Source organism: Pleurodeles waltl, chromosome 10, assembly GCF_031143425.1.
Source record: "Pleurodeles waltl isolate 20211129_DDA chromosome 10, aPleWal1.hap1.20221129, whole genome shotgun sequence".
In the NCBI taxonomy this organism is placed as follows: Eukaryota; Metazoa; Chordata; class Amphibia; order Caudata; family Salamandridae; genus Pleurodeles; species Pleurodeles waltl.
The window spans coordinates 311292652-311318036 of NC_090449.1; the positions used below are offsets into that span (position 1 = coordinate 311292652).

The following is a 25385-nucleotide window of genomic DNA, read 5'->3' on the forward strand; positions in this document are numbered from 1 at the left end:
AGGGTACCTTGAAGGAGTCCTGCTGTGGGGTGGGGGGTTTAGAGGGAGGTATCTGGATAAATTCTAAAGTATGGCCCCGTTTCACTAATTGTAGGACCCACTTGTCTGAAGTAATGGTTTACCATTGTTTGAGGAATAGAGATATCCTCCCGCCCAGAATGAAAGGAGGAGAACTGGACGTAGCCGGAGCCTCGGAAGCATCAGGTTCTACAAGCCAAATCTTTTGACGGGCGGGTTGAGCGTCCACGGCCTCCAGGTCTACCATAGGCAGGTTGCGGCGGCTGCCTTTGTGAGTAGTATTGGCAATATTGTTGGGAAGAGGAAGGATAGGCGGAATACCTGTGTTGTTGATATCCTCCTCTGTATGAGGGTTGGCCACGCCCTCTAGGTCGAAAGGAAGACTTTCGATATTGCAGGGTCCCTAGTGACCTTGCCGTGTGTGTCCGATTTGATGGATTGTAAGGTGTCAATGTGTTTCCCAAATAACGCCTGGCCATCAAAAGGTAAGTCCAAGATTTTATTTTGCACTTCTGGACAGAAAGAGGTAGCTTTAAGCCAACCTTGCCTTCTTAGCACCGCTGCACTGGCGAGTTGTCGAAAAGCAGTGGTTGCTATGTCCACTGCACAGTCTATAAGCTCTGCAGACGTGCGTTGACCCTCCTGTACCGTTTTGTTTGCCTCTGATCTTGCATCTTCCGGCAACTGGCTAATAGAAGGTGCAATGTCCGCCCAAAGCTGTCTATCAAACCTAGCCAGTGTTGCCAAAGAGTTGGCTGCTCTAACTACTAGGCTAGCCATAGAAGAAAACCTTTTACCTATGTTATCTGGCCGTCTACCCTCTTTGTCTGGGGGTGCGGAAATCGGGGCAGAAGGATTCTTACATCTTCTTTGTGCTGCCTGAGCTACCACTAAATCCGGAGGAGGGTGTCCCGTCAGGCATGTTTGTGCATCATCAGGTGCTTTGAATTTCTTATCCAGACGGTACTGCCGTAACTGTAGCAGGATTATACATGACCTTAAGACCCTCTTCCCACTGGTAGTTTATCATCGGGATAGAGCGCACGGATTTCTGAAAAGGCTCCTTAAAGTCATAAAGAAAACAGTCTGTTTGCTTGGTAGGCATTGGTAAAGCAAAACGTTTGGCCGCTCTCTAGAAGATTGTGAAACCCTCCTATATCTTCTGGTGGGGTTTCCACCTTTGATTGAGAAGAAGGAGGAGCAGGGATGATGTATTCGTCCCACTCTGAGTGAGTGTCCAGGAGCTCCCCTTCTTCCTGATCCCCTTCGGAGATGTCGGTATCTTGAGGAAGTGTCATATCCGGAGTGGCCACATTCGTGAGAGGTAAGGAAGTTGGCCTCTGGTGTGGAGTGGTAACCCCAGAGACGGGCGAGGGAGGTGGTTGTTCTCCTTGAGGGGGAAACCTCCTGTTTTAATCAACCAACATCGCTCGGAGGTCAGTTAATAGTGAGGAAGGAATAAATGCTCCCTGTTGGTATTGCTGCTGTTCTGAATAAAATTGGGGGTCATAGGCCTCTTCATTCTCCTCCTCTTCCTGATACTTCACGTTCAGTTGGGATGGACTGTGGGCTGTTCCAAATGGCCCCTCATCATGAGTCTTCGTCTCTCTAAAAGGTGTACTGGAACAAGGGAGGCCACCTTACTAGGTGATGTATGAGTTGGCGTCAGCTTTTCCACACTTTTCAGATGTTTTTCTCTCATCGACTGTGTCGACGGCGTATATATAGACCTCGTCGTGGACGGTGTTGTAGACGCACAGAGATTTTAATAGAAGAAAGTCTTGCCGATGAGTCTACCGTCGAAGTCGACGACGGTAGGGCTGACACTGACATCAGCGACGATGTATAGACGCTGATGTCGTAGCTGCAGTTCTCGATGGTGGGGTACATGTCCTCGTCGACGACGGAGCCGTCAACGGTGGAAACACAGAAGCAGATGTCGCCGCCGGAAAGCACTCACCGACCGTACTGTCGACGATGAATCAGTCGACAATGCTTTTTTCCCCCCAGTTACAGAGGATGGCTTCTTAAAAGGCACAGATGGTGGTACAGAGGAAGACTTCCTGCGCCTCTCTGAACTGGAAGAATGGCCTTTCCCCTCTTTCCTGGAAACTTTCTGTGGGGAAGAAGATGGGCTGCGGCCCTTATAAGACCCTGAAGCAGTCTTTTTGTGGGGTTTTCTTGAGAGTTGTGAGGGAGATCTGGAGCCTTATCTCGCCCTCTTTGATGATCTCTTGGATGTTGAAGATTCATCACTCTTAGAGTCAGAAACTGGGTCTTTCCTATGTTTTAGTTTCTGCAGCCATATCAATAATCTGCCTTCCCTGTCCTTTAAAGTTTTAGAGGAAAAGGTACGACAAATCTTACAGTGTTTAGCTGAATGATCTGGGTAAAGGCAGTAAATGCAGTCTTGGTGAGGGTCTTCAGAATGAAGCCTTTTCTTTCCACAATTCTTGCAGTCTCTGAAGAGACCCTTCTTCTCCTTGTCAGACATAGTTGGAAAATAGTTGACAAATCAAGTTAGATAAGTCTCTCTGAGAGAAAAGTTGAAAAAAGGTGTGAAGAAAGAGCAGAGCTCTGAGGAGACTCCCTAGCACAGTGGTCTCCAAACTTTTTAATGCTGCGCCCCCCAGTTGAAAAATAAATATCCTTGGGCCCCCCTTCAAAATTCTTCGCAGTTATTTTATAAAGATTGCAATGTTTAAATATGGCTAGACCTATTTAAACATTGCAGTTAAGTACTGTTACCTTTATAACAATGCAATACCATGCGTCTGCTTAAAACAAAGCCCCGTTATCTGTCAAATGTTTATTTTGGCCAGAGCCTGGCGCCCCCCCTAGGATCACTTGAGGCCCCCCTAGAGGGGCCCGCCCCACAGTTTGAAGACCTCTGCCCTAGCATGACGTGTGGTAGAAAATCTGGAGGTGCTGGAGCTTCTCTCAGGAGGATTCTAGAGGGTGCTGTTGCCTGATTGGTGGATGCTCAAGTTTGGTCCTTTTCACAAAATGACTGAGACTGTTAAATTGAAGAGGCCTAGGGCCTTTTTCTTTGTTAATATGTCTTGACATTACTAGTGTAAATTATACCAGGGACTCCCATCTCGACAACAGGGAATGATTCAAGCATATGAATCTATGAAAGTTCCAATACTGGAGTAAGAATGAGTTATAGAACCCTAGCAGCGCCATTAGGACTCAAACTAAAGTAAACCTTTACACATAGGCCTTAAAGATGTTACTAAGACGTGGTCAGTATTCCAAGTTCAGTCTTGATATCTGGAATTTGCAACAGTACAAAACAGACAATAGCACTGTTGTCAAAGTGAAAGTAGTTAAGCAGGTCCAGTTTAAAAGAGCAATCACTAGCCACATGCACAGTTAAGCATCTTTTCAGGAATGCAATACACATTTACTTGCCTTTTGGTTTTCTTTCCGGACGGAGAGCAGAGGAAGGCCTGTACGTCAAAGGTGCTGGTGAGCGGTACGCTGGGCTCTGGTTCCTCATCCTGCTTTACGCCAAGCAATGCACACAGCTGGCTGTAATCCATTACCTGGACGACAACATCACAGCCCCGGTAAGCAACAGCTTTACATCAGCCATGCTCTCACTCCTAGCAAGGTGTACAGCAGGCTGTAATTCATCACCTGGACGACGACAATATAGTCCAGGTAAGCTCACTTTTCACTAAGGGCCAGGCAATGCCAAACTATCCCCCTGCGCAGTCCCACATGATACAAAGGTACACAAGCATCCCTCGCCAGTGGTTACATTCCTCTCAATTTTATGGACTACACACAAACCAAAGTAAGACCGATTGTATTATTAGAGATCAGAATTCCAATGGGATTAAAATCGCTTCTTCAAATCAACTCACTCAATGACCCATCCTCTTGCCACCCCAAGGAAGTGCAGCAGAGCCACAACCCAGATCGCACAAGGTAATTTAACACACTTGACAAGTGCATGCCCTCAAACAAGCATGCTGTAAGACAACTTCGCACATCCTGGTGAAAGACCATAGAGCATTAATGCATAGTAAAGATCTAGAAGGGCCCTTGTCTGGCCAAACTGTGACAGCACAAGGAATGAAAAAAGAAGTAATGACAATGAGGCCTTTATTAAAGACAAGACTGGTGCAAGATTATTAGGCAGAAAGGTCTATAAATGAGCCTTAAGGCCAACAGTGCCTGTGTAGTAAAGTGCACAGGAAGCTGGATCTTTATATAGCATACCCAAATGAGGTACACTGTGCCAGGAGTCCAGGCATTTGTAGTAAGCTGGATCTTTATATAGTGGGCCAAAAAGAGATACACTGTGCAAGGAGCCAAGGCAAACCCCAAAGGTCTCACAGAGGCACAAATGACACCTCTAAAGCTCTTCTGTGGTAATGTGGGAAGGTAGGCATATCGGAGGGTAGTGCTAAGCATGTAAGGTGCACACAAGCAGTGAGACACTCAAGGAAACCAATTTATAAATTAAGACCTACTTTTATATAAATTTTGATACCAGGATCACCGGAATCAGGGGAGTACTTTGCGATAGCAATTGTTACAGTTTTTCAAAAGTCGACAGCGCATTTTGCTGTAGCTTCAGAGTAACTATGGGAGAGAAAACATATTGCAAACAGGTACTTCACAGCAACTTGCAGGACCGTTTTCCCAGAGTTAAGGTGAGTATGGAGCAATGTCCAAGGCCACACCAACAACTCACCTCAGAAGGCTCTGGGGTGTCTGGGTGCAGAGATGTGATAAGGTGTCCCATTTAAGTCAATGGGGATCGGTCTGTTACAAAGAAGCTGCAGGGGGTGGACAGAGTTCAATCCAGGTGAACCACCATGGGGGTTCAAGTCTCACGATGCTTGGGGACGTAGAGACATCAGTGGTTCTGTTCTCCCTGGTCCAGGTGCAGAGGTGGTTTGCACAGTCAGGTTTCTGTCACAAGTGAAGGAGGCCTATGCAAACTGGCTTGGACATTGGGAACAGTCCAACTGAACCAACAAGTGGGCCCAGGTCTCAGGAGCCTAGGGAACGTAGGGACACCAGTGATGATGATCTCAGTCTGGGGTGTCCAGCTTCAGAGGACAATTGCACACATGGGGGGTCTGCAGAAAAAGGCAGCAGAAGCCATTGTGAAATCCACAGTTGGAGAACACAAGAGCTTAGTCTCTGGAAGGCCTGGAAACCACATTGACAACGGTGGCCCACTTCCGGTCAGTTTAGGCAGCTCAAGTTCAGTGGTGAAGTCTAGCATCTGGTTTAGGTAGTCCCAGGTGATTTTTTTGCCTGAAGATGCATGGAAGGAGCTTCTGTTTCAAGGGAGTTCTTGGCGATTTTCCGAAGCACTGGCAGCTCTCAGTATCTTGGAGATGGCAGGACAGGTAAGTTGCTTCAAGGGTCAGGTGCAGCAGGCAGGTTTGACCCAAAAGTCCTTTGTGCGCCTTCGTCAGCAGGCTTCGTCCACTCCTTTTGTGTCAAGAAAAGATCAGTTTCTGGTATCCGGGGGTAACCTAGATACTCAATTTAGGGGGTGTTGAGTGAAGGGAAGTAGCCAATAGGCTACTTACCCTTGGGGGTCATTATACCCCCTAGATGACCACTTTGTTTGGGGAGTAGGCATCACCCTGTCCCAGAATTCCACCACACACAAGGTGGCAAAATTCTTAAGGCTGTGCTTACTTCAGGCTGGTCACCCTGGGGCTGTGCCCAGTCTATAAATGCAACATGCCTCCTGCATAGCTAGTTTTCCCACCTGTCCAGGTGCCAAATGGTCTCTCGGTGAAGGGTGGGTTGGGAATCTCCCTCAGAGGACAGTTAGATCTGCCTATCAAAGGGTGGTGGGCTTATATGAAGCTTCCTGCCTTGGAATGCAGATCTGTATATCATCCTGTTGGGAAGGGCGTTAGGGGAGGCTTTTGATCCGGACCTTCAGAGAGCAAAGGCTCTCACCCCTGGGGTCAGAGCATCTGTTGGTGGCAGACTGGCTAGAACTAGTCTGTTAGCCCACCAACAGTTGGTAAGTTTTCAGAAGGCACCTCTAAGGTGTCCTCTGGGTGCATCTATTAATAATCCATCACTGGAATCGGTGAGGGTTTATTAATATGCAATGTTTGATACCAAACATCACTAGTTTCAGTGAAGCCATCATGTAGCTGGGGAACTCATATCGACGAGTGTCCAGCACATGCATTTAGAATGGCTTCCCTGTGCATTTAGTATGTTTAAGAATCGACAGACTTAGTCGGGCATACTTGTTCATGAATATATGCTCTCACCAGTAATTTAATGCACTCTGCCATAGTTCTGTAAGGCCTGCTTTAGGGGCGAGTTACAAATATTACAGGCAGTGTTAGGGGACATTGCACACAAATATTGCCATGTTGTGTTTTCACATTTTGGGAGCACCTTGTCATGCAGCCTGCAGTGACAGTCTACATGGGTTTGGTGCTGGGTCCCATACAGTGGTACAAGTTATGGTGCAGCTCTTAGGGCCCCCCTTTTGTTCTAGGTGCCAGAGGTACCATTTATTAGGGACTGACAGAAGTGCTAAAGGGCCAGGCCACCTGGGGATCAAGTGACCAAGTGTCTGTTTTGGGGAAGGACCGGGGTGGGGTTTAATACAATAAGAACCCTGCTTCCTACAGTAATCCCTTGAAAGTGGACAGGGGCTTGCTCTAGCAGTCCCAAGGTGCTATCTTATAGGGACGTGAGGGCGAGCCGCCTTAGCTTATCAGGAGTGCTAGACATCAGCAGTAGGCGCACAGTCAAATGATGCACACAACTCAATAGGGAGATCCACACCAATTTATAAAAATCACATTTACATAGGTTTAGGAACCAAAATCAATACAATCAGGTAAGTACATTTTGCAACAGAATTTTACAGGTTTAAAAAGTCTACATTAGTGCAGCTTTCTGAAACTGCAATGTTAATCTATGGAGGCCCAACGTACTGCAATCAGGTTCCCTACAGCTACTTACAGTACCAACCTTCTAGACTGAAAGTATAGGGCAGGGTCCTAGTCCACACCAACAGGTCACTTCCGGCAACACTGGGGAAGCTGCGTGCAGAGGTGTAGTTCAGCATTGGGTGTCCCATTGAAGTCAATGGGGATTGGTCCGGTCAGAAATGCTGCAGGTTAGGAATGGGGGACAGTCTTTGTGAGCCAACAAAGGGGCTCAGGTCTTCCAATGCTCGGGGACACCTTTGGTCCTCTTCTCCAGAGGCCAGATGCAGGTGTCCTGCGGTATAGGGTTTCTGTCACTTGAGGCAGTAGTGGTGGGTGGGGCCACAGGCAAGGACTGAAGGTGTCCAGTCCAGCTGAATCAACAGGTGGGCTCCATTCTCACAAGGCTGGGGGATGTGGGGACATCTTTGGTCCTCTTCTCCTTGGTCCAGATCCCTAGGTGTCCTGAGGCATCAGGTTTTTGTCACTGGGTCACTTTCAGTAGAGGGGGGACCAGCACAAAGAGGCTGCAGGCAGTGCAGGAGAATCCACAACTGGCAAACCCATGGTGGGCTTAGTCTCTGGAGGGCTTGGGGACCACAATGGCACCATTGGCCCACTTTAACTCGGGCTAGGGGCACAGTGCAGTGGTCCTTTGCAGTGTCGGGTTTTGACCAGTGTCCAGCACATGTACTAAAAATGGCTTCCCTGATCACCTATGTCTGAGAATCGACAAACATAGCAGGGGCATACCCGCTTTTGCAGATATGTCCACATGTAATATAATGAACCCTGCCTTAGGGCTGGAAGGCCTGCTGTAGGGGTGACTTACATATATTGAATGCGGTGTCAGCAAGCATGGCTCAGGCTGTCGTAAAGAGCAGGCTTATGACATGCACCAAGAAACGCAACCTACAATGGCAGTCTGCATTTGCTAGATGAGGGGTATCCTAGGGTGGCACAATACATGCTGCAGCCCTTAGAGACCTTTTCGGCAGCCATGCCCTGGAATACCATTTAGCAGGATATTACAGGGGTGGCAAGGGTATTACCAACTGGGGAACAACTGTACTGTTTAGGGAAAGATCTGGCACTGGGAACCTGAATAGAAGGAACCCAGTGCAATTTGTTGAAATTGCTTCAAATACTAGATAATAGTGGGGCTGACCATTACAAAAAAAAAATTAGGGGGGGAGGGTATAGGATGTGTGAGGCCAAAGAAGCATTTTCAACTTCTGTTTCAGAATGTATATACCAGTACTTCAAGATTTGTGAACTCCGAGAGCTAGATTTACCCCTTCCAGGATGAAGGCTTTATAGCAAGCAATATAAGAAAACAGTCAGATATTGTTGTACAGCACAACCAATGTGGATTCCTCCCTCCCTTTCTCTACTTCCAATCCATGGTATAGATCTTAATGGCCTTTGCCTAACACAAATTTAGATCCTAGTTACCTTTTCTTTGCTGATCTCATCATAGCAGTCGTCTTCAAAGCGCTGTTTTACTGCAGTCAGAGACACCTGGCGATAATCCTTCGGGGCATCATCATGAAAACTGAAAGAAAGATCAACCCGAGTGAGACCGCTATAGTAATAACGAGTTTCCCTTCCTAGTGTTCTTTGTATATGGGAAAGTGGTGCAGGTAGTGCATTTCTGTATTTAAACAATGATGCAGTAAGAGTGATTCCTTTGCTATCAAGGCACCACTACGTAAGCCTTTAAGCGTTCTACAATATGTAACAGGTTACACTACTGTCTGCACTCGGCTACATCGGCCTGGTCACATACAAAGGCTAACACTGACACCTACTGGAGGATACCAGACACTGCTGAATTTAGCCACTACACTGAACACGGACGGCCTGTGATACTCGCGGCTTAAGTCTCTTAATCCTCCCAACCAATGACAAGATTCCTCTCTTTGATCAGTTGCAATGGTTCTGCTCATGCCATCAGCTACTTCTGCTTCTCCATTCAAAACAGATATCAGTATGCCACGACTTATCAGGCGACACCCTCCTCAGGCAGCATTTTTTAGAAATCTATAAACGGCATTTGCGTGCATCTCTCAGGACACCTCTTGACAGACCGTAGCGCAGCTCGTCATTTAAGGTATCACGGAGCTGTATCCGAATTTTTCTAACCATAGCAGCCACAAAGTATTAACTCAATACCATTCAGAAACAAATACATTGTGACTTTTGCCGACTGAAAGCTAGTGTTTAGTAATCCCGGCTTTCGTGTGCAATTCAAGTTATAATGCCCACATTTTTTATATCTTGGACCACAATATTATCAAAAGCACCACGGGGAAAAAATAGTAAAAGATTCCTATACTCCTCTTCATTGTGCTCAAGAGTGCAGCCATCTCAAAAGGCACGAAAAGCATACAAAGTATTTAACGGTTATAAGACTACCGTTTGGTCTACTGCGGCACCCTCCTCAAAGGAGCTCTCTACTCTTCTAAAGAACACCCTGACCCTTTTAGATTCCATCACCGGCCCGGGTTAGACAAAAAACATGAAACAAGCCAGAAGGTCCTAGCTTTCATTCAAAGGCAACTGCAGCAAGTCAGTGCTGCCTGAATTAATCTAGTCAGTTTTTATAGCTGGTCTTTGGATCGGAGTAACAAAAGATTGTGTTATGCCTCTGATGTAAGCTTTCGTGTTATCCCATACTACTGATGGCCTAGCGGACTCCGGTTGGTTTCAAAATACAGAACTTGTGTTTACAAATATTCTATTCTAATATATATTTTGGGAAAATAGCACAGATTTGGCTGCGTTATGAACGCCATAAACTCCCATATTAATTTCACTGCAGGATGATCAGAGTTGAAGAGATGCCTAATTTGAAAAACTGAGTCAGTGTGCTAGCCAAACATATCAATGAGAGTATTTCCTATGCCGTTTAGAGTATAAAGTGTTTTCCCGCTCATGACGATTGATACTACTCCATACATCCACTAAATTGATCATATTAGCAATGCTAGCTCTAGTTTTCACATACGTCTTATATATGCCTCATTAGTAATATCAATTGAGGACCTTAATATACAATTAAAATCACCCACAATAATGGGAAAGTTATAACTGCTCCGTTTCTGCATGATCTTAGCAAAGGCTGAGGATTCTCATAATTAGGTGAGTATAGGTTAACTAGAATAACCCGATCTCTATTTTCCAATTTTCCACTACTGCCCACAGATTATGCCTTAGAGTTCATAATTTTAAGAACCTTTATTATTAGAGTCCCCTCTGTAATCCACAGAATTTGTTGCACCGGTTAGATCATATATTCTTATAATGGAATAGCCTTAGCAGCACTTGGATATATTGGTAACTGTAGTCTCAGATTTAGTAAGGTGTTTTTTGTAGTTTCAGAAACACACTTTGGCTTCGTTTTTCCTCCCTTTTAATGCCACATATATTGAACAAAAGGATTTTAACCGTTTTCCATATGATTAATATTTCGTTAACTTTTACTGCCCCTATTTTTTCATTTTCAGTCCAACATACCGTGCCCCCCCCCCAATCTCCTCTCCCTCTTTCACCCACCTTCCTCTCCGTCTCCCACAATACGCTGGTTCTACAGTACCAGGGAACAGAGGGTCCCAATCCTCCTAGCACTGGAAACCGGACACTAGGCATTACTTATGAGTAGATCCCGTCCTTCTACTCTACATATATAATGTTCCATAGAAAAATAACACTGCCAATTTATCGCCCCAGCTTTACAATCTATTCTTCTAAGTTCAGACACCTTGCGTTCCTTGACATAACTAGTATCTGTGTTCCAAGAATAGTCGAGTCCTTTTGGAATCAGAAAAGATAAAAAAAAAAAAAAAAAAAAGAGCCTTGCCAGTTAAACTTTAGCGATGCTCCACCCATGAGGGATACTGGAAAGGCTATCATTTAATTTTGGTATGAGCGCCGTCATCTCTCTAAACCTGGAGGCTAGGTCTTGAAAGACAGAAAGAGTATCCTTCTTGTGTAGTAAATCTCCAACGTTCTTTGGCAATCGTTAAGACGTTTTCATGTTAACGTTTTGAAAAAGTGCAATTATTGTACGAGGCTTACTTCCATGCTTTGATGGGTCTGGCGGTACTTCATCTGCCCTAGCAATAGGAAGTGTTTTTAAGACAGACTAAAATTAATTTCTTACCATTTTTTATGGACACTCAGCACACAAGGAGTCAATTCTTCGAGAGTGAAGCCAGTGCATTCAGCCAGATGACTGGGCCACGGGTGAGCTGTAGAAAACGGAAAGATCAATCAGCAAGACATCGAAAGAGGACCAAGACTAGCAAGACTGGGCTCTAACATACTTCACATTATCAATTCATAGGAATCACCACAATCAGATGAAAGGACACGTTTTTTCGCCCCAGTTCACTCCATCTTATCCATTGATAGAGAACACAGGAGTTAATTATCAGGAAAAGAAAGCCATCTCATTCTTGGGTACTGTCACACAAACGCGTTCAAGTCTTAATGTGAAGCCATTTTTCGGTGCACGTAATAAAAGAATGCATATTGAGACTCACCAATGAGAATTCACTAGAAGTACTACTTTGTGAAAAATGCTGCCAAATTGCTAAATAAAGTCAGTATTAGGAGGAGGTAACATAAAAGTTAATTAAAAATGGCAGGTGATACAGTAAGAAGGGATTTTTAGGTGAACAGGAGACTAGCTCTCCAAGAAATCAGCAGCACAGGAGAAAATGCATTGTTAGGTGGCCTTTGGGTGTGGCTGAGCTCAGTGCACTGAACTTCACTGGACTGAGTTCTTGTCTGGTTTTTAAAAAGCAAAGCTGCTAAAGTGACACTAATTCATTGTGGATGCTGTACTTTCATTGCTGTTTTAATGTTATTTGGGAACTACCACCTCGAAAAATGGAATGATTCAAGCAGGTGAATCTATGAAAGATTTAATGCTGGAGAAAGTAACATGTCAGGGTAAGAGAAGCCAACCAAGATTTTGCGACGGGAAAGACTCATGTTGACTAATCCTTGCCAAGGTTTTGCTTTGTCCAATTTAATAATATTGGCACCAACATTTCAATATTAGTAACCAATCTGACTTACACTTAAATTGTTCACATTTTTCTTCAACCCAACCAACTGACCAACAGGAGCCTTTGGCAGTTTATACATCTTTCCATCAAACCAAGTTGCAGCACCACTGCTCATTATCCTGAGTCTGCGAAGGAGCCTTTTTAAGGGTATTGCCAGTCTTTCATATGCAGAGTTTATGAATCAGTTTCCCGCACTGTATTCCTAATAGCAGCATTATCCTACCCCTGTTATTTTGCGTCGTAAAGCACTCCATCACTTGGGAAGGTATACTGGCGCTGTGCAGGTACAAGTCTAGCCTCACCTAGGGCAGGCAGAAAGGATATTCAAAGAGTGAGGTCTTCAGTTTATTGAGGAGGAAGCTCTAATGTGTAACAAGAGAATGTCCCACACTTTAGGAATGATGCAAGAGAAGGTTTTGCTGCCAGATCTGGTCTTCCAGATGCATCGGATGAGTACCAGTAGGAGTCCCGCCAAGCACAGGTGTTGGGAAAGCAGATACAATTGGTGGTGTTGTATGTAGGGCCCAAGTCATATAAAATCTCGAAGGTGTGGGTCAGGAGTTTGAATTGTACTAGTTTGAGTTGCCAATGTAGCATCTTGAGGCAAATTGTGATGTCTGCACCCCAAGGTAGGCTGAGTGTGATTTTGACACAGAGTTCTGAATGCTGGGTACCGCCTGATTAGTTGCTTGTTGATCCCGGCCAGGAGGGGTCTTCCATAGTCCAGACTGCTAGTGACAAGGACAGGGAGCAAAGGCTTTCCAAAAGGCTGAGACTATGGTCTTGGTGGTATTCAGCCTGCAATTTTGGTCAGGTATGAACTTGTTCTGGGTGCTGGTTGTCTTGCCCTTGAGGGAGAGAATGTGTTTTGTGTTGTCAACATAGGGGAGAGAGAGAGCCTGTGAGAGCTATTGGTCAAAGGGAGCGTGTAAGCATTGAAGAAGGTTGACTCAGGAAGGGTCTTTGCAGGACTCCCCAGATGAGGCCAGAGGCGTACAAGGTGAATGGAGTCTGATTGGGTCCTGCTATTCAGGAAAGAGCAGATGTAGAAGAGCGCAAGCCCTTGGATTCCAATGTTGTGCAGGCATTGGATGAGTGTGAGAACATGTTAAATGCTTTGGAGAAGTCAGGAGGGTGAGAACCACTGTCTAGCTCCTAATTGTTGTTTCTTGATTGATTGTCCAGCCACCTCGATCTGAATACTTTCCCCTGTCCTTTATTTGGGGAGTGTTTTCTTAAATGGAATCTTTGGGGCAGTCCACTCATGAGATTGAGGTACGATCAATTACTGTGGGAAAATTACCACACTTGTGCCTTAAATGTATTCTACTCGCACAATAGTAGTGTATCCTGGATATAAAGGCATGATAGGAGTCATTTGGATATCAGGTGGTATTCTGACATTTACTTTATGCACATATTGGGTTTTTGGTCTGTACAGATTGTTGATTTTGTTTAAAGGTTTATTCACCTTACTCCATTCTATATATTTTATATAATAATATAGTGAAGTTAGTTTATCGTATCACAGGTACTCCTTCAGTTATGATCCATCCTTCCTTTTGTTGAACAACCAGAATGTGCCTGTAAAAGGTGCATGACCCTTAGGTGGTCTCTCACAAAAATGTGTGTCGGTATCAGTTGAGAACCTGAACAAATTTTGTATTGAATTTGGTTCAGGAAACAACTTTAAATACAATTTTATCTTATTGTAGGCATCAATCTATACAACAGTGCCCACATAAGTAAAAAAAAAAAAAAAAAAAAAAAAAATTCTATATTTGGAAGGTATAGGAAGTTATAGTATGTGATCCAATGAATATAAGTGTTTGATTCTGTGTTTGTTTTAACGAGGGTGTTGATGTGAGGTATGAAGATGCGATTGTTGTATGGCTGGTGATTTTATATTGTTTACTTTGAGGGATCTGAAGGTTGGGGTGGAGTTTTGAATATTTTCTAAATAGCTTGTGAATATATGCTGTATTTAATATAAATTATAGATGACGTGATTTTTTGCCATACCAAATAAAAAATAATAATTGGTATTATGCATACGATACTGGTTAGACAACATTGTAAAATGGTGATGTATTACACAAGACTTAATGGCAATATATTATCATCGTGGGGTAAGCGGTATTCAATTTGACGATTAGCTATGATTACACCTTAACGCAAGTTGAAATAAAAATTAAAGAAAAAAGGGTCTTAAAAACAAGTAGGTTATTAGGCAAAAAACAAAACAAACCCAGAACATCTTTTAAGTGAAACGCTTATGTTTAGTACCCCATAACTCGCACACCAAGTGCAACGATTATGACCAACATTTATACCAGTGATAATTAACCGAAGAACAAGTAATGACCTTCGGTAATTCTCTTTCTGGTGGAAATTCTAGTTGCAGATTCCTCACCTTGTGACTACCTCCAGAAGCCACACCGGAATTGGAGATTTTTTTTTCAGCAATTGCTTAATTCTGGTGGAATGTGCCTACATGCCTTCTTGGGGATGCTTCTCAGCAAGTGTGTAGCAGATTATGATTGGTGGGGGTATCCATTTGAAATCGTTCTTTTCTGCACTGGTTTACCTTTATTTCCTCCTGTAAGCCCCACAAAGCAGATTATTTACTTGATTATCTTTGGTATAATTGATGTAAAAACTGAAAGCTCCTTTGGATTCCAAACAAGTCTTTGTTCTTCTTTCAAGGGAAGAGGTGGAGCAGAGAACGCTGGAAGGGTGCTGGATTGTCCTATATCGAAAGCTGGCGGAATACAACCCAAGTGCACAGTAAGCATGTCAGGGGAAAACGGCGTTATATGGTTGCAACTCACTTAAGTGATAAGTTGACGTGATCACTATGAGAAAGACTTTTCAGAGTTAGAAAAAGCAGAGCAGCTCTGCATTCTTTAGCATGCTGTACATATTAGGGACCAGTGTAGGTGATGGAGTCAGGACAGTATTCCATAAAGCCAGGCTGAACTCTGCTGCCAGGTTGAGATGCAGACAGTGAGGCAGATGTCTGGAGACCTCCATGGATCCCTGAGGCCCGAAGGTGCGCTAAAGGGACCAAGAAGAGTGCCAAAAATATGCAACATGGCCACCTTTAAGGCTACCATCAGTTGAGGCATGGTCCCCGAAGTTTGGGACACAAAGGGAATCTGTTTTACAGCAGGGGTCCACGACTAGGGTGGCACCCATGCTTCTTCTAAGAGTAGCAGGGTGAGAGAAAGCCCTGCTTGAACTTATTATGCTTTTTTTTTTACTTCAACTTACCCCAAGATCTAGAGTGGAAAGACCTATTGCAGGAAGCAACTGCGGGATGGGAGAACGCTCTAGACTTTCATTGGGACAAGTTTTTCTTTGGTTTCTGGTGATGTCCCGCTATGTAGTTTGACTTCACGTTGCAGGATCTCCTTTGTATTTATCCCTGAGCTGTCTTTGCAGGCACTGGAGTCGTAAGAGGATCTGAGAGACATGCCTAGTGAGCAGCAGTCACAGACGTCTGTGACAATCCTTATTAGTTTCAAACCCTGCCATTTTAGGTGACATATCACTTGAAACTGTAGAAATCTGAAATAGATTGACAAGTGAAGGCACGAGCAGTGCATCTGAAAGCATGAAAAGCAAGGAATGAAAATCATGTGAGGCGGGGGAGCAATTATAGGTGGCTCCAGTATCACTTCCGGGGAACGATGATGCTTAGCCACACACCACCAGCTACTGGTGCGGAAGGGAATTTCTGAAAAGATCCTGTCTAGTGCCTGGGTGTATTCACAAGATGACAAATTTGCAGTTAGATGATGCCATCAAAATAACCGTTATAAACCACTAATTAGTGCATTCAGTCATCTTTCACAGCATAAAGTGGGATGTGATTTAATTTCATTTAGAAGATTTACGTTTTAAATAGCATCTGTCATCACTGGGGAGGGGTGTATCTGCTGTGCAAGCTATATTTTCATGGCTGTTGAGCGAGTTAGCACGGTACGCATGTTGTGACAAGGAATAGTAAACTGTAATATGGTCAATACCACCTGGATAGGTACAAGCTGCGATTCATATTGGATACTATATGCCTATCTCCGGCAGCAATCTTGGAAGCTCAATGGCACTGAAGGTAAAGATTTACTACTGCTTAATCTGTTCAAGCGGATATGCTCCAGAATTAATAATTCTGGATGTGTTAATACCGAAAGTTATGGTAGCACTATGCACAGTTACAGAAAAACAAATGTAACAAAGTGGATTGCATTGCACCTTACCTTGCCTGTGCAATATCTTCGCAAGCAGTAGAGCGGCAGTGGCAAGCTGTGCAGGCGAGTAAACAGACAGCTCTGTATAGAGCAGAGACAGCTCGCAGATATAACTGCAAAGGTGCAAAGTTTTTCTCTCTAGAGGCGCAATATTGGAAAGGACATCCTTGTAGTCCACCAGGGTAGGAGTCTAAAAATAAACATGTTAACATTAGTTATTTGTCAAAGATGCTTGGTAAGTTAGTTGGGGGGAGTGATTCAAACAGTATCCCACAACGCAAGTAATGAACCTCCACCACCTTATCAAGAACCTGGAGGACTTAACATCAGCCATCCTAATATTTCTACAAAAGGAGGCGCAAATTGAGAAATCCTTTTCCCTTGCAATCAGTTAATGGAAAATAGCACTTACGCGTATCTTGCCCTCCAGAGCAGAAATGATTTCTCCCATCATTCGTACCAGGTCCTCATACTTGTAGGTATTATCTGTCAACCACACAGCTTCTCTGATTGTAAGAATCTCTTTGCTGATGAAGCTGGAATGAAGAAGCACTTGGGTTAGGCTCATTCTAATAAACTATTAGCCAAGCAGAACCCGCCAAGTCACATCTTAGAACAACCTTACTTCTTCAGGGAGGGCTGCCAAATAATAAAATTTAAAAAACCAAAAAAAAAAAATGCAGCTATGCGGCACTACTTTTGTTCCTTTTTGCCAACTATGTGAATAGCTTGTAAGATCTTTTCAGACGGATAGAAAACTTTCAATGAATTAGAACATTTCAATTAGCAGTTTGGGAATAACGGGATTTTTCCCAATACTGGTCCTTAAACTACACTTAATGGCAAATCTGCAGAGGTCTGTACCTCACTGTTGGATGAAGTTGTTCCACATATTTGAAAAGTTACATATTCCAGATCACAACAATGCCAAGATTCGATTGGTGGACAGATCAATTGAAACTTGACAAAGAATTAGAAAACCCATAAAGCAATCAGTTAAAAAATGCTTAATTTTAAATCTCTCCAAAAATATCTATCCTCCATGATGCCATAGAAAATTAATTAAAGTGCTGTCACAAATTTCCATGGAGGGAAGACTGCAGTGAATACCTTCGTGCAGCTATATTTGAGGCTTGAGGTGACTGGGAAGGGAGGATGGACAGATGGGCTAGCAAATACACAATGCATGCACAAGCAATCAGAGGCAGGACTCGGAGGCAATGTTCCTTGACAATCTTTGGAAGCATTCCAGGTTTGTGCCTATCCCCTTCCAAATAGATGGAAAGGTTAAGAACTACCCAAATGGGTCTTCCTTAAAGCATAAGCAAAACCGACATTTGACAATGTGATCTACCACAGGTAGTAAGCTGAAAATGCATGAGCGCACGCAGAGCTGCATCTGGGATATTGGCACTGTGCCACCTTATGGGAGGTCCGAGTCCACAGTCCTCCCAATACAACCTCAATAAGATCCTTTCCTCTAAGAAACTTCCACATCGCCTTACTTACAGTAAGGATGATGTAGACAGTCAGACATCCCCGGGACCGGAGCAGTACTCAGCTTCCCCCATCGGATACTTTTTGAAGGGTTTGTAGATGGCACTCAAAAGTTGACTCCCGGTGATAAATATCAGTCCATAGTGAAGGCAGGTGGTTCCAGAAAACTTCCATCGTGCTTGTTACAGATAGCACTCTAGCCCCAGGGGTGAAATTTACTGGACTGTTTTAGGGAAAGAATGTCACCTGACAACTGGAGCCAATAACTGCTGTTTTTTGTCCAAAAGACCTCAGAATGGCCTACTCTGGACATGAGAAGAAGTCGTAATGTTACTTATGAATAACCAATCCTTCAGCGTTCGCTTATTTCGTAGTCGCATGCTTTTGACATATTCCAGGTTGTGAGTACCTGCAAAGAACGACCAATAACCTAGAAGATGCCCGGCTTCCTTTCTGACAGGTGAGATTTGGAGGTGGAGACAACAGCTTTCCAGTACGAAAATAGGTAAGCCACTGTTCCCATAGGCCCAATCCGTTTCATATCCTTCAATCCTTTTCTGTGATGCAGACTGGGTTCAATTCAAAAGCAGGAGAACCTCTCCTTAAAACAGTCATGCAAAAAGTGTAATCCTCGTGTGACAGCAAGTGGTAAAGCTAAACACTTTGGTCCGTAAATGTATGCCTTCAGGTGTAAGTGTCAAAGATAGATTTAAAATATTTTGGATCTCTGCCTTGTATTGTGTGAAAGAAATAAAACAGACATTCAACAAAAGGATTTAGATAATAACTGGTCCAAAAACAATCTTGTTCCCCTCCAAGCACCGCTTCCTTTCTACTGCCATGTAGATACATCACTCACCGTGTACAGATTACCATGCAAGCAATTCCCACCAGTTGAAGTTTGGCTCGAGGCACCGAGCGTAGTTTTAAGTACCGGTCTACACAGCCAACTGTCATGTGAAGGCAGAGGCTGGAGAAATCCTTCATGGTAGCCACTTCCACCAACCAATCAATAAGAATGTACCTGAAGAGAAAAAAATGTGATAGCTCAAAACACAGCACTTCACACTAGTATATTTTTCAGGTAATCAGGTCTTCGATGCTATTGAAATGACAGAGTAGAAAGGCACAGCTGTTCCAGAGGTGAACGTTGGACATAATAGCTCTGGAGTGGCCGAAAACTATAAAGAACAATGTGGTGAGGGACAGGTTGTTAAAGCGGACTGAAATCAGCTTTTATCAGCTGCAGTAGAGGCCCTACCAGGCAACAGAATTCTTCAGAAGTTAGTTCCTTCACGACGCTGACAGGACTAGTGTTGTGAGCACTCCCTGAGCAGGTTGACCTGAAATGCCACAACTGCTCAGAGAAGGTACAAATACAGCACATTGCAAGCGCTGCCATGTGCTTAAACTATATTCAGGCAACAAAACAGGGATGGTCCAATGTTTAAGGCTATATGCGAGGGCAAATGAAGGAAATGTTTTTTTGTAAGCGAATACTTTCTCTGAGAGAATAGAAAAATGTTGCTTCAGGAGAACATGTGGCCGACAGAAAATGCTGACATAACTATTCTCTTCATCTATTTACACACACCCGGTGTACGAAGCTGGCTTTGTACACACTATATCAAAATGAGATAATGTGCACAGAGTCCAGGGGTTTCCCAAGAGGCTTGACAGAGGCAATAAAAGATAATACTAATGCTCTATTTGTGGTAATGTGGTCAGTTATGCTGATCAGAAGGTAGTGTTAAGCATTTGTTGCCCACACACAAGCAATAAGTGAGAACACACTCAATGACTTGACTCCAGACCAATAGGTTTTTATATAGAAAAATATTTTGTTAATTTCTAGAACCACAAGATTCATTTAGCAAGTGAGTACATTAACTGAAAGGTACTTTGCATAGTAATACTCAGAACTTTGAAACGGAATCAAAAATGTACAGTTTTATTTAAAATGGCAAAAGGCTATTTTAGAAGTGGACACTGCAATTTACTTACCTTCCCCAGGAACTGTTAAAGTCCAAATGTACAATGTATTTTTTTTTTACACACCGCTGGCTACTCTGCCTGATGTAGAGGTGATCACTGTGTGTAATTTTACATAGGGTGGCAACTCAATCTTGTCTGAAAGTGTGCCATTGATTTATCCACAGTACACTTTCAGCATACGGATACTTATGTACAATGAACTGGAAAATCATATGGCTATTAATAACCCCATTGAGGAAAACAAACCTAACACACAAAGGCAATATATGCTTACTTCAGTGCTTCAAGCTTTTCACCACCACAAAGTAGTTTTTTTTTTTTAAACTGCAAGGCAATATATGAGCTTTACATTAAAAATACCTCTTAAAACTAACTTACTGCATACCAGATAAAATAAATCTACAGTATTATCTATTTTCGAAATCCTAAGTGTGAGGTAATGCCGGTTTGGCACCCAGATAGACATAGGTGCGAAATAATCCAAGATGGGTCCAAACTAATTTAGAAACATTTCCGTTTCACAATAGCACCAACTACAATATTTAATATAGTGTGCGGGACGAGTGGGTCTAACAAAATAAGCCAGTAGCCATAGAACCATACATACAAATTCTCTCAACGGTTTATGAACACAAAAAAATAACCCTGTCATTTGTTTATGCTAAGCTTATCCAATGAGTAGCTCTAAACTACCTCTAAGGTAACCTGTTGTCTGCTGCCCAGACTACTAAATTAGAAGTTTTTGCTTGGCTGAATTATTAGATGTATATTAAATTTGACAGTACTTAAGATTAAATTCGCATTTTCAGAATGCATAGGCAAATGTGTGGAGAAAAATGGCTGCATCTTCAAAATATATTCTAAACTGATATTGGAGTGAAATTATATGTACTAGACAGGCATGGATACAATAACCTGTATTACTCATCTACGAGCATTTTAAACTGGCAAAACACTGCTTATTTTTTTAACACAATCCTGTTAGAAAGTGTCAGATGCACCAATCAAAGCTAATCTTGCATCTTGGGGCCACATTAATGCAATCTTTTCGGGTGTGGTCACTGTTACAACACTAGTGTTAGTAGCTCATGATGGTCATTCAACAGAAGTAGCTCTTGTTATCACTGGTTTAGGGGGTTTACAAAAAAAAAATAAAAAAACTTCGGCTCCTTATTTTAGTATGCCAGGAAGTCATTTCTCTCACCTTTTAATACAACTGTTGAAAGAGTATAGTCCTAGCCTCAGGATAGAGCTACATGTAAACCAATGGAAGATTCTAACAGAAAAATTGCAGTTTGGAGAGCTTTTGTCCATATTAGACTAACAAGTATTCATAGTTCCCCAGTATTTGAGACTTGGTGCTTCCTCTAGTTCTCCAAGTACTCACTGACAGGGCTTGCAACAATGTGCGGTTGTTGAGGTAAGATACTTGATGCTCCACTGGCCGTGCTCAATTACCAATCCAATGTGTAAGGGCTTTATGGACCCCCCCCCCACACCAATTCGACAAAGCAGTTTGTAAAACTGCCATACTTATACGTGTGTTTGCAGACTAGATGGGACTGACATTTCAAATGTCCTGGATCCTTTGCTTGGAGATGCATGGGAAGTTTTAGGTAATTGTCAGCTTTGCTCTACCGCACCTTCCTCAACCCTTACCTCATGGTATCATTCATGCCCTTCTGTACAGTAAAGATGCTTTGTTTGTTCATTGGATGAGATGATTGGAAGACTTGTGCAACTAGGTCGTTACAAGCTCGGGGTTCCAAACCAAGCTGGTTGCCATTTCCACAGGCCTTGGCTAGTGAAACCTGTACAAGGGACAACAAATAAAGTCAGCAAGTGTTGCCACAGTACAAACAATGCTTTCAACAAGCCTCTGGGACAGTGTGGGATTAACTGATATCTTATGCTCACAACATATGGCTTTTTTTGAAGTCTGGTTTCAGGCTTACGTTTTGGAATCAAGTTTGAAAGACAAACAACGTTCTACAAGTTTTCAATTTGGAGTAGCAAGTTCACAAATAAACTGCAAGACAAGCAAAAATCAGTTCATCAACATATAAACCATGTTGCCGAATCTTGATCATCTAAATTCAACACCTGAGCACTTCTCTGCCCTTGGACATTTAGCGATTCTGCAGAAGAGCAGTAAAAGCAACAAAGAGATGCAAAGGTGTCTCACCTGTGCTTCCCAGCATCCTTTAGCAGCATAATCTCGAAGTTTCCGAAGGCTCTGGAGGTACCGACCAGGATCACTGATCTATTATCAAAGGGGACAAAAACAATATTTTATAATCGGCTGTTTCCTGAAGACAACGCAAGTCTGTGGCAAATTGGGCCTACGATTAAAGACACTTACAGCACCAACTGATGACTTCTCAGATTTGTTATCCACGTCCAGAACCTGAACACCAGGGACACTTGTCCACAATACGAACTGTAATCATACTATCCTGTGTGCCGGGGTCATACTATTGTTAATATTTTATATATGATGAGAAATGCAGAGAAATAAACAAGCTTAACAATGAAATGAAAATTATTCTGCCAATCTGGAACTTGTGAAAAAGAACTGCAAAGGTAAACAGTATTCCACTTGGAGGTCACAAACCGAAATGGGTAATAAGATGTAAATGTACCTCGCTTAGAAATGACAGAAAGTGCCTAGCGGGATGCTATAGTTATTAAAAAAAAAAATTGCATAAAAACATTCAAGTTAATATATAGGCAGCACTGGAAGTTGTAGATCAACTACTTATTAATTTCATATCCAGTCTACCTTGCAGGAAAACTTCTTGTTAACAGATTTGTTGAAGAAGGTTAACAGCAGTGTTGTGACTGTGGGTCTTCCCTTTGGAACAGGTTGACTAGGTTCATCAGGGGTACTGTCCATTATGTTTTCAAAATTGGTGCATGTCCAATTTCAGAGACCCATGCTGCAGTTTTTCTAGTGAGCAAGTTCAAACTATCAGACTGTAAGCTTAAAATATTGGTGGCATACAAGAGGGAATGTATGCCCCCACGCACCCCAAATTCATATATATATCCACCTGTGTCGGAAAGTGCCCTCTTTCTTGGTATGGTTACCCTCCATTTTCTGCTGGTTGTCAGTATGTTTGACTATGTCTACTGGGTTGCTCTCTCCTCCTGTGGCATGGAATCCACTTTTGTAGAGCTGCATGGGCGCCTTCTGAGACTCCCGTCAATCCCCCTCCTGGGTTAAGTCTACCTGGGCCTTGCTGGTTCCAGCAGCCTCTTTTCACTAACCATGAGTTTGCCTTTGCCAAAGATTGTTGGTGGAAATCCTGCACAGACACCTGCCTGCAATCTTCCTTCCAGCGTGGGGCATCTTCTGCATCCATCAGGAACTCTTCTCCGGCTCCGGGGCTGCAGTGCTGACCTGTTCTTCAGTACCGTTGACTAACTCCTGCATCCACAGCTAGGTGGGTAGTACCTCCTACTCCACCTGGAGTCCATTGTAACTCTTGGACCTTGTCCCCATCTCTCCACAGATCTTTCTCCAGGAATCCACTGATGGTTTTCTTGCAGTCTTCTCTGGGTGTTTTTCTTCTTTTTGGGTGATTTGGGGGAAAATCCAGTGTTTTACTACTTCATTCCTGGTCGCTGGAGGGTACTGTGTTACTTACCTGTGTGGTTCTCTAGTACTCCCAGCTCCACCCTCCACATTTTACTTACCTAGGTGGGGGTACCTTGTTTGCATGCTATTTTTTTTTTTTAAGTATATGGTTTGTGCTCCCCCTAGGGTCAATATTCGGTATCACTGTTTGCACTGTTTTCTAACCTTTTCTATTACTATTTCCGATTGCTGGTGTATATATTTAGTGTATTACCTCCTAAGACTGGGTGTTTTCTTTCATGTAAGTGCTGTGTGACTACAGTGGTATTGCATGGGCTTTGCATGTCTCCCAGATAAGCCTTGGCTGCTCATCCACAGCTACCTCGAGAGCCTGGCTTCTAGACACTGCCTACACTTCACTAAGAGGGGATACCTGGAATACGGTGCAAGTACCATAGGTACCCACCACACACCAGGTCAGCTTCCTTCAACCTGCCAGGAGGTAGTCATAGTCAGGACCTAGTTTCCATAGGAATAACAGTTTTTATTTTGCTAATAACTTTGGCGCAGTTTGACAAAACTTCATGAAATTTTCAAAAATAGTTTGGCAAACACTGCAGCTGCTGTCTGGAAAGTTGAGATGATTAGTCAAGTAGGCCAAAAGAAATAAAATGAAAAGGATGGTGGGGGAAGAAGTTGTGTAAGGGGGTGCAAACTTTTTAGGGCACGCCAGGGTCAGTGGATCCTCTGTGGCACCCAGCTCCAGTAGCCCCCCCCCTGTGAATCTGCAACAGCTCTGCAGCTCTAGACGCCAATTTAAAAAAGCACACAAAACCACAACCACTCCCATTCACAGACACACAGTGCCACTCATACACCCACTCACAGGCCTACAAAACCACTATCAAACCCAGTCACACAACCACTCACACCGCCACTCTCAGACCCACAAAACCACTCCGACCCAAAGACTGAGGCTGGCTGCATGGGGGTGGGTGGATTAACATGTGCTAATTCAATATTACTTTACATTAAAAAACAACCCCAGAAATTCACCAAAAAAAAAAAAGCTTATAGGGAATTTATAGTTTGGTTCAGATTTTACACACAGTACCATAGAAATTCAGCAGTTAGTTATCTCAAGAAACCTGAATTTGTGCCCCAAGGTAACTATAACTCGCACCAGGGCCATGCACTGCTAACTACCCCACATATTACATCTGTCATGACATCTTCTATGACATAATTCATAATATCACTGCAACATTTACAAATATAATTGATGAGAAAACTATGTGGAGAGGGCGTGAGTTACTTACCTTGGGACACAAGTTACAGTTTCTTGAGAAAACTGCTGCATTTCTATGGTTTTGTGTAAAATCAGAAACTAAATGTCTTTTTGTGTTGGGGGGGGGGGGGGGGGGGACGAAAGTTTCCAGTGAATTAAAGGTTTTTCCAAATTTTATTTCTTGACTAACGTCCCTATGGCTTTTTTTTCCCAGTGAGGGTGTGTGTGTGTGTGTATATATATATATATATATATATATATATATATACACACACACACACATATATATATACACACACACACACATATATATATACACACACACACACATATATACACACACACACACACACACACTCTCTCTCACACACGCGCGCAGCTCAGTCTCACCATGGATTCAAGAGGAAAAACATCTAGGCGTTTTAGAGACCTGCCTGAAAAGTGGAAGCAACCTACGAGGAGGACACTAATCCACAATGTGGTAGTTCTGGTCATGATGTCATTGAACGTGCAAAGTTGATCCTAGGCTAGACAGCGAAATAAGTGGAAAAACAAACAGTATTAGGACCTAGAAGAAAATATTACCCAACCATGAACTTAAGGACTGGAATAATTTAGTTATGGAAATAAAACATAGGTCTGTGGAACTAAAGAAACATTTCTGGTGCCTCATCTAGGCCAAAAAGCACACCACCAGTTTTCAAAAGACGACCATCTCAAAAGTAAAATCAA

At 43.2% G+C, this 25385-nt stretch overlaps 1 protein-coding gene across 1 annotated transcript in view; it reads right to left on the bottom strand.

Moving 5' to 3' along the window:
* CCNF (cyclin F) overlaps positions 1-25385 on the bottom strand; it is a 59814-nt gene that overhangs the window by 21262 nt on the left and 13167 nt on the right. Inside the window, exons 8-15 of the mRNA XM_069210495.1 lie at positions 21971-22048; positions 21445-21596; positions 18650-18814; positions 16706-16829; positions 16303-16483; positions 11128-11215; positions 8418-8517; positions 3436-3569 (exon numbers count right to left, since the gene is read on the bottom strand). Coding sequence (XP_069066596.1) covers positions 3436-3569; positions 8418-8517; positions 11128-11215; positions 16303-16483; positions 16706-16829; positions 18650-18814; positions 21445-21596; positions 21971-22048 — 1022 coding nt within the window. The remainder of the gene's footprint in view (positions 1-3435; positions 3570-8417; positions 8518-11127; positions 11216-16302; positions 16484-16705; positions 16830-18649; positions 18815-21444; positions 21597-21970; positions 22049-25385) is intronic.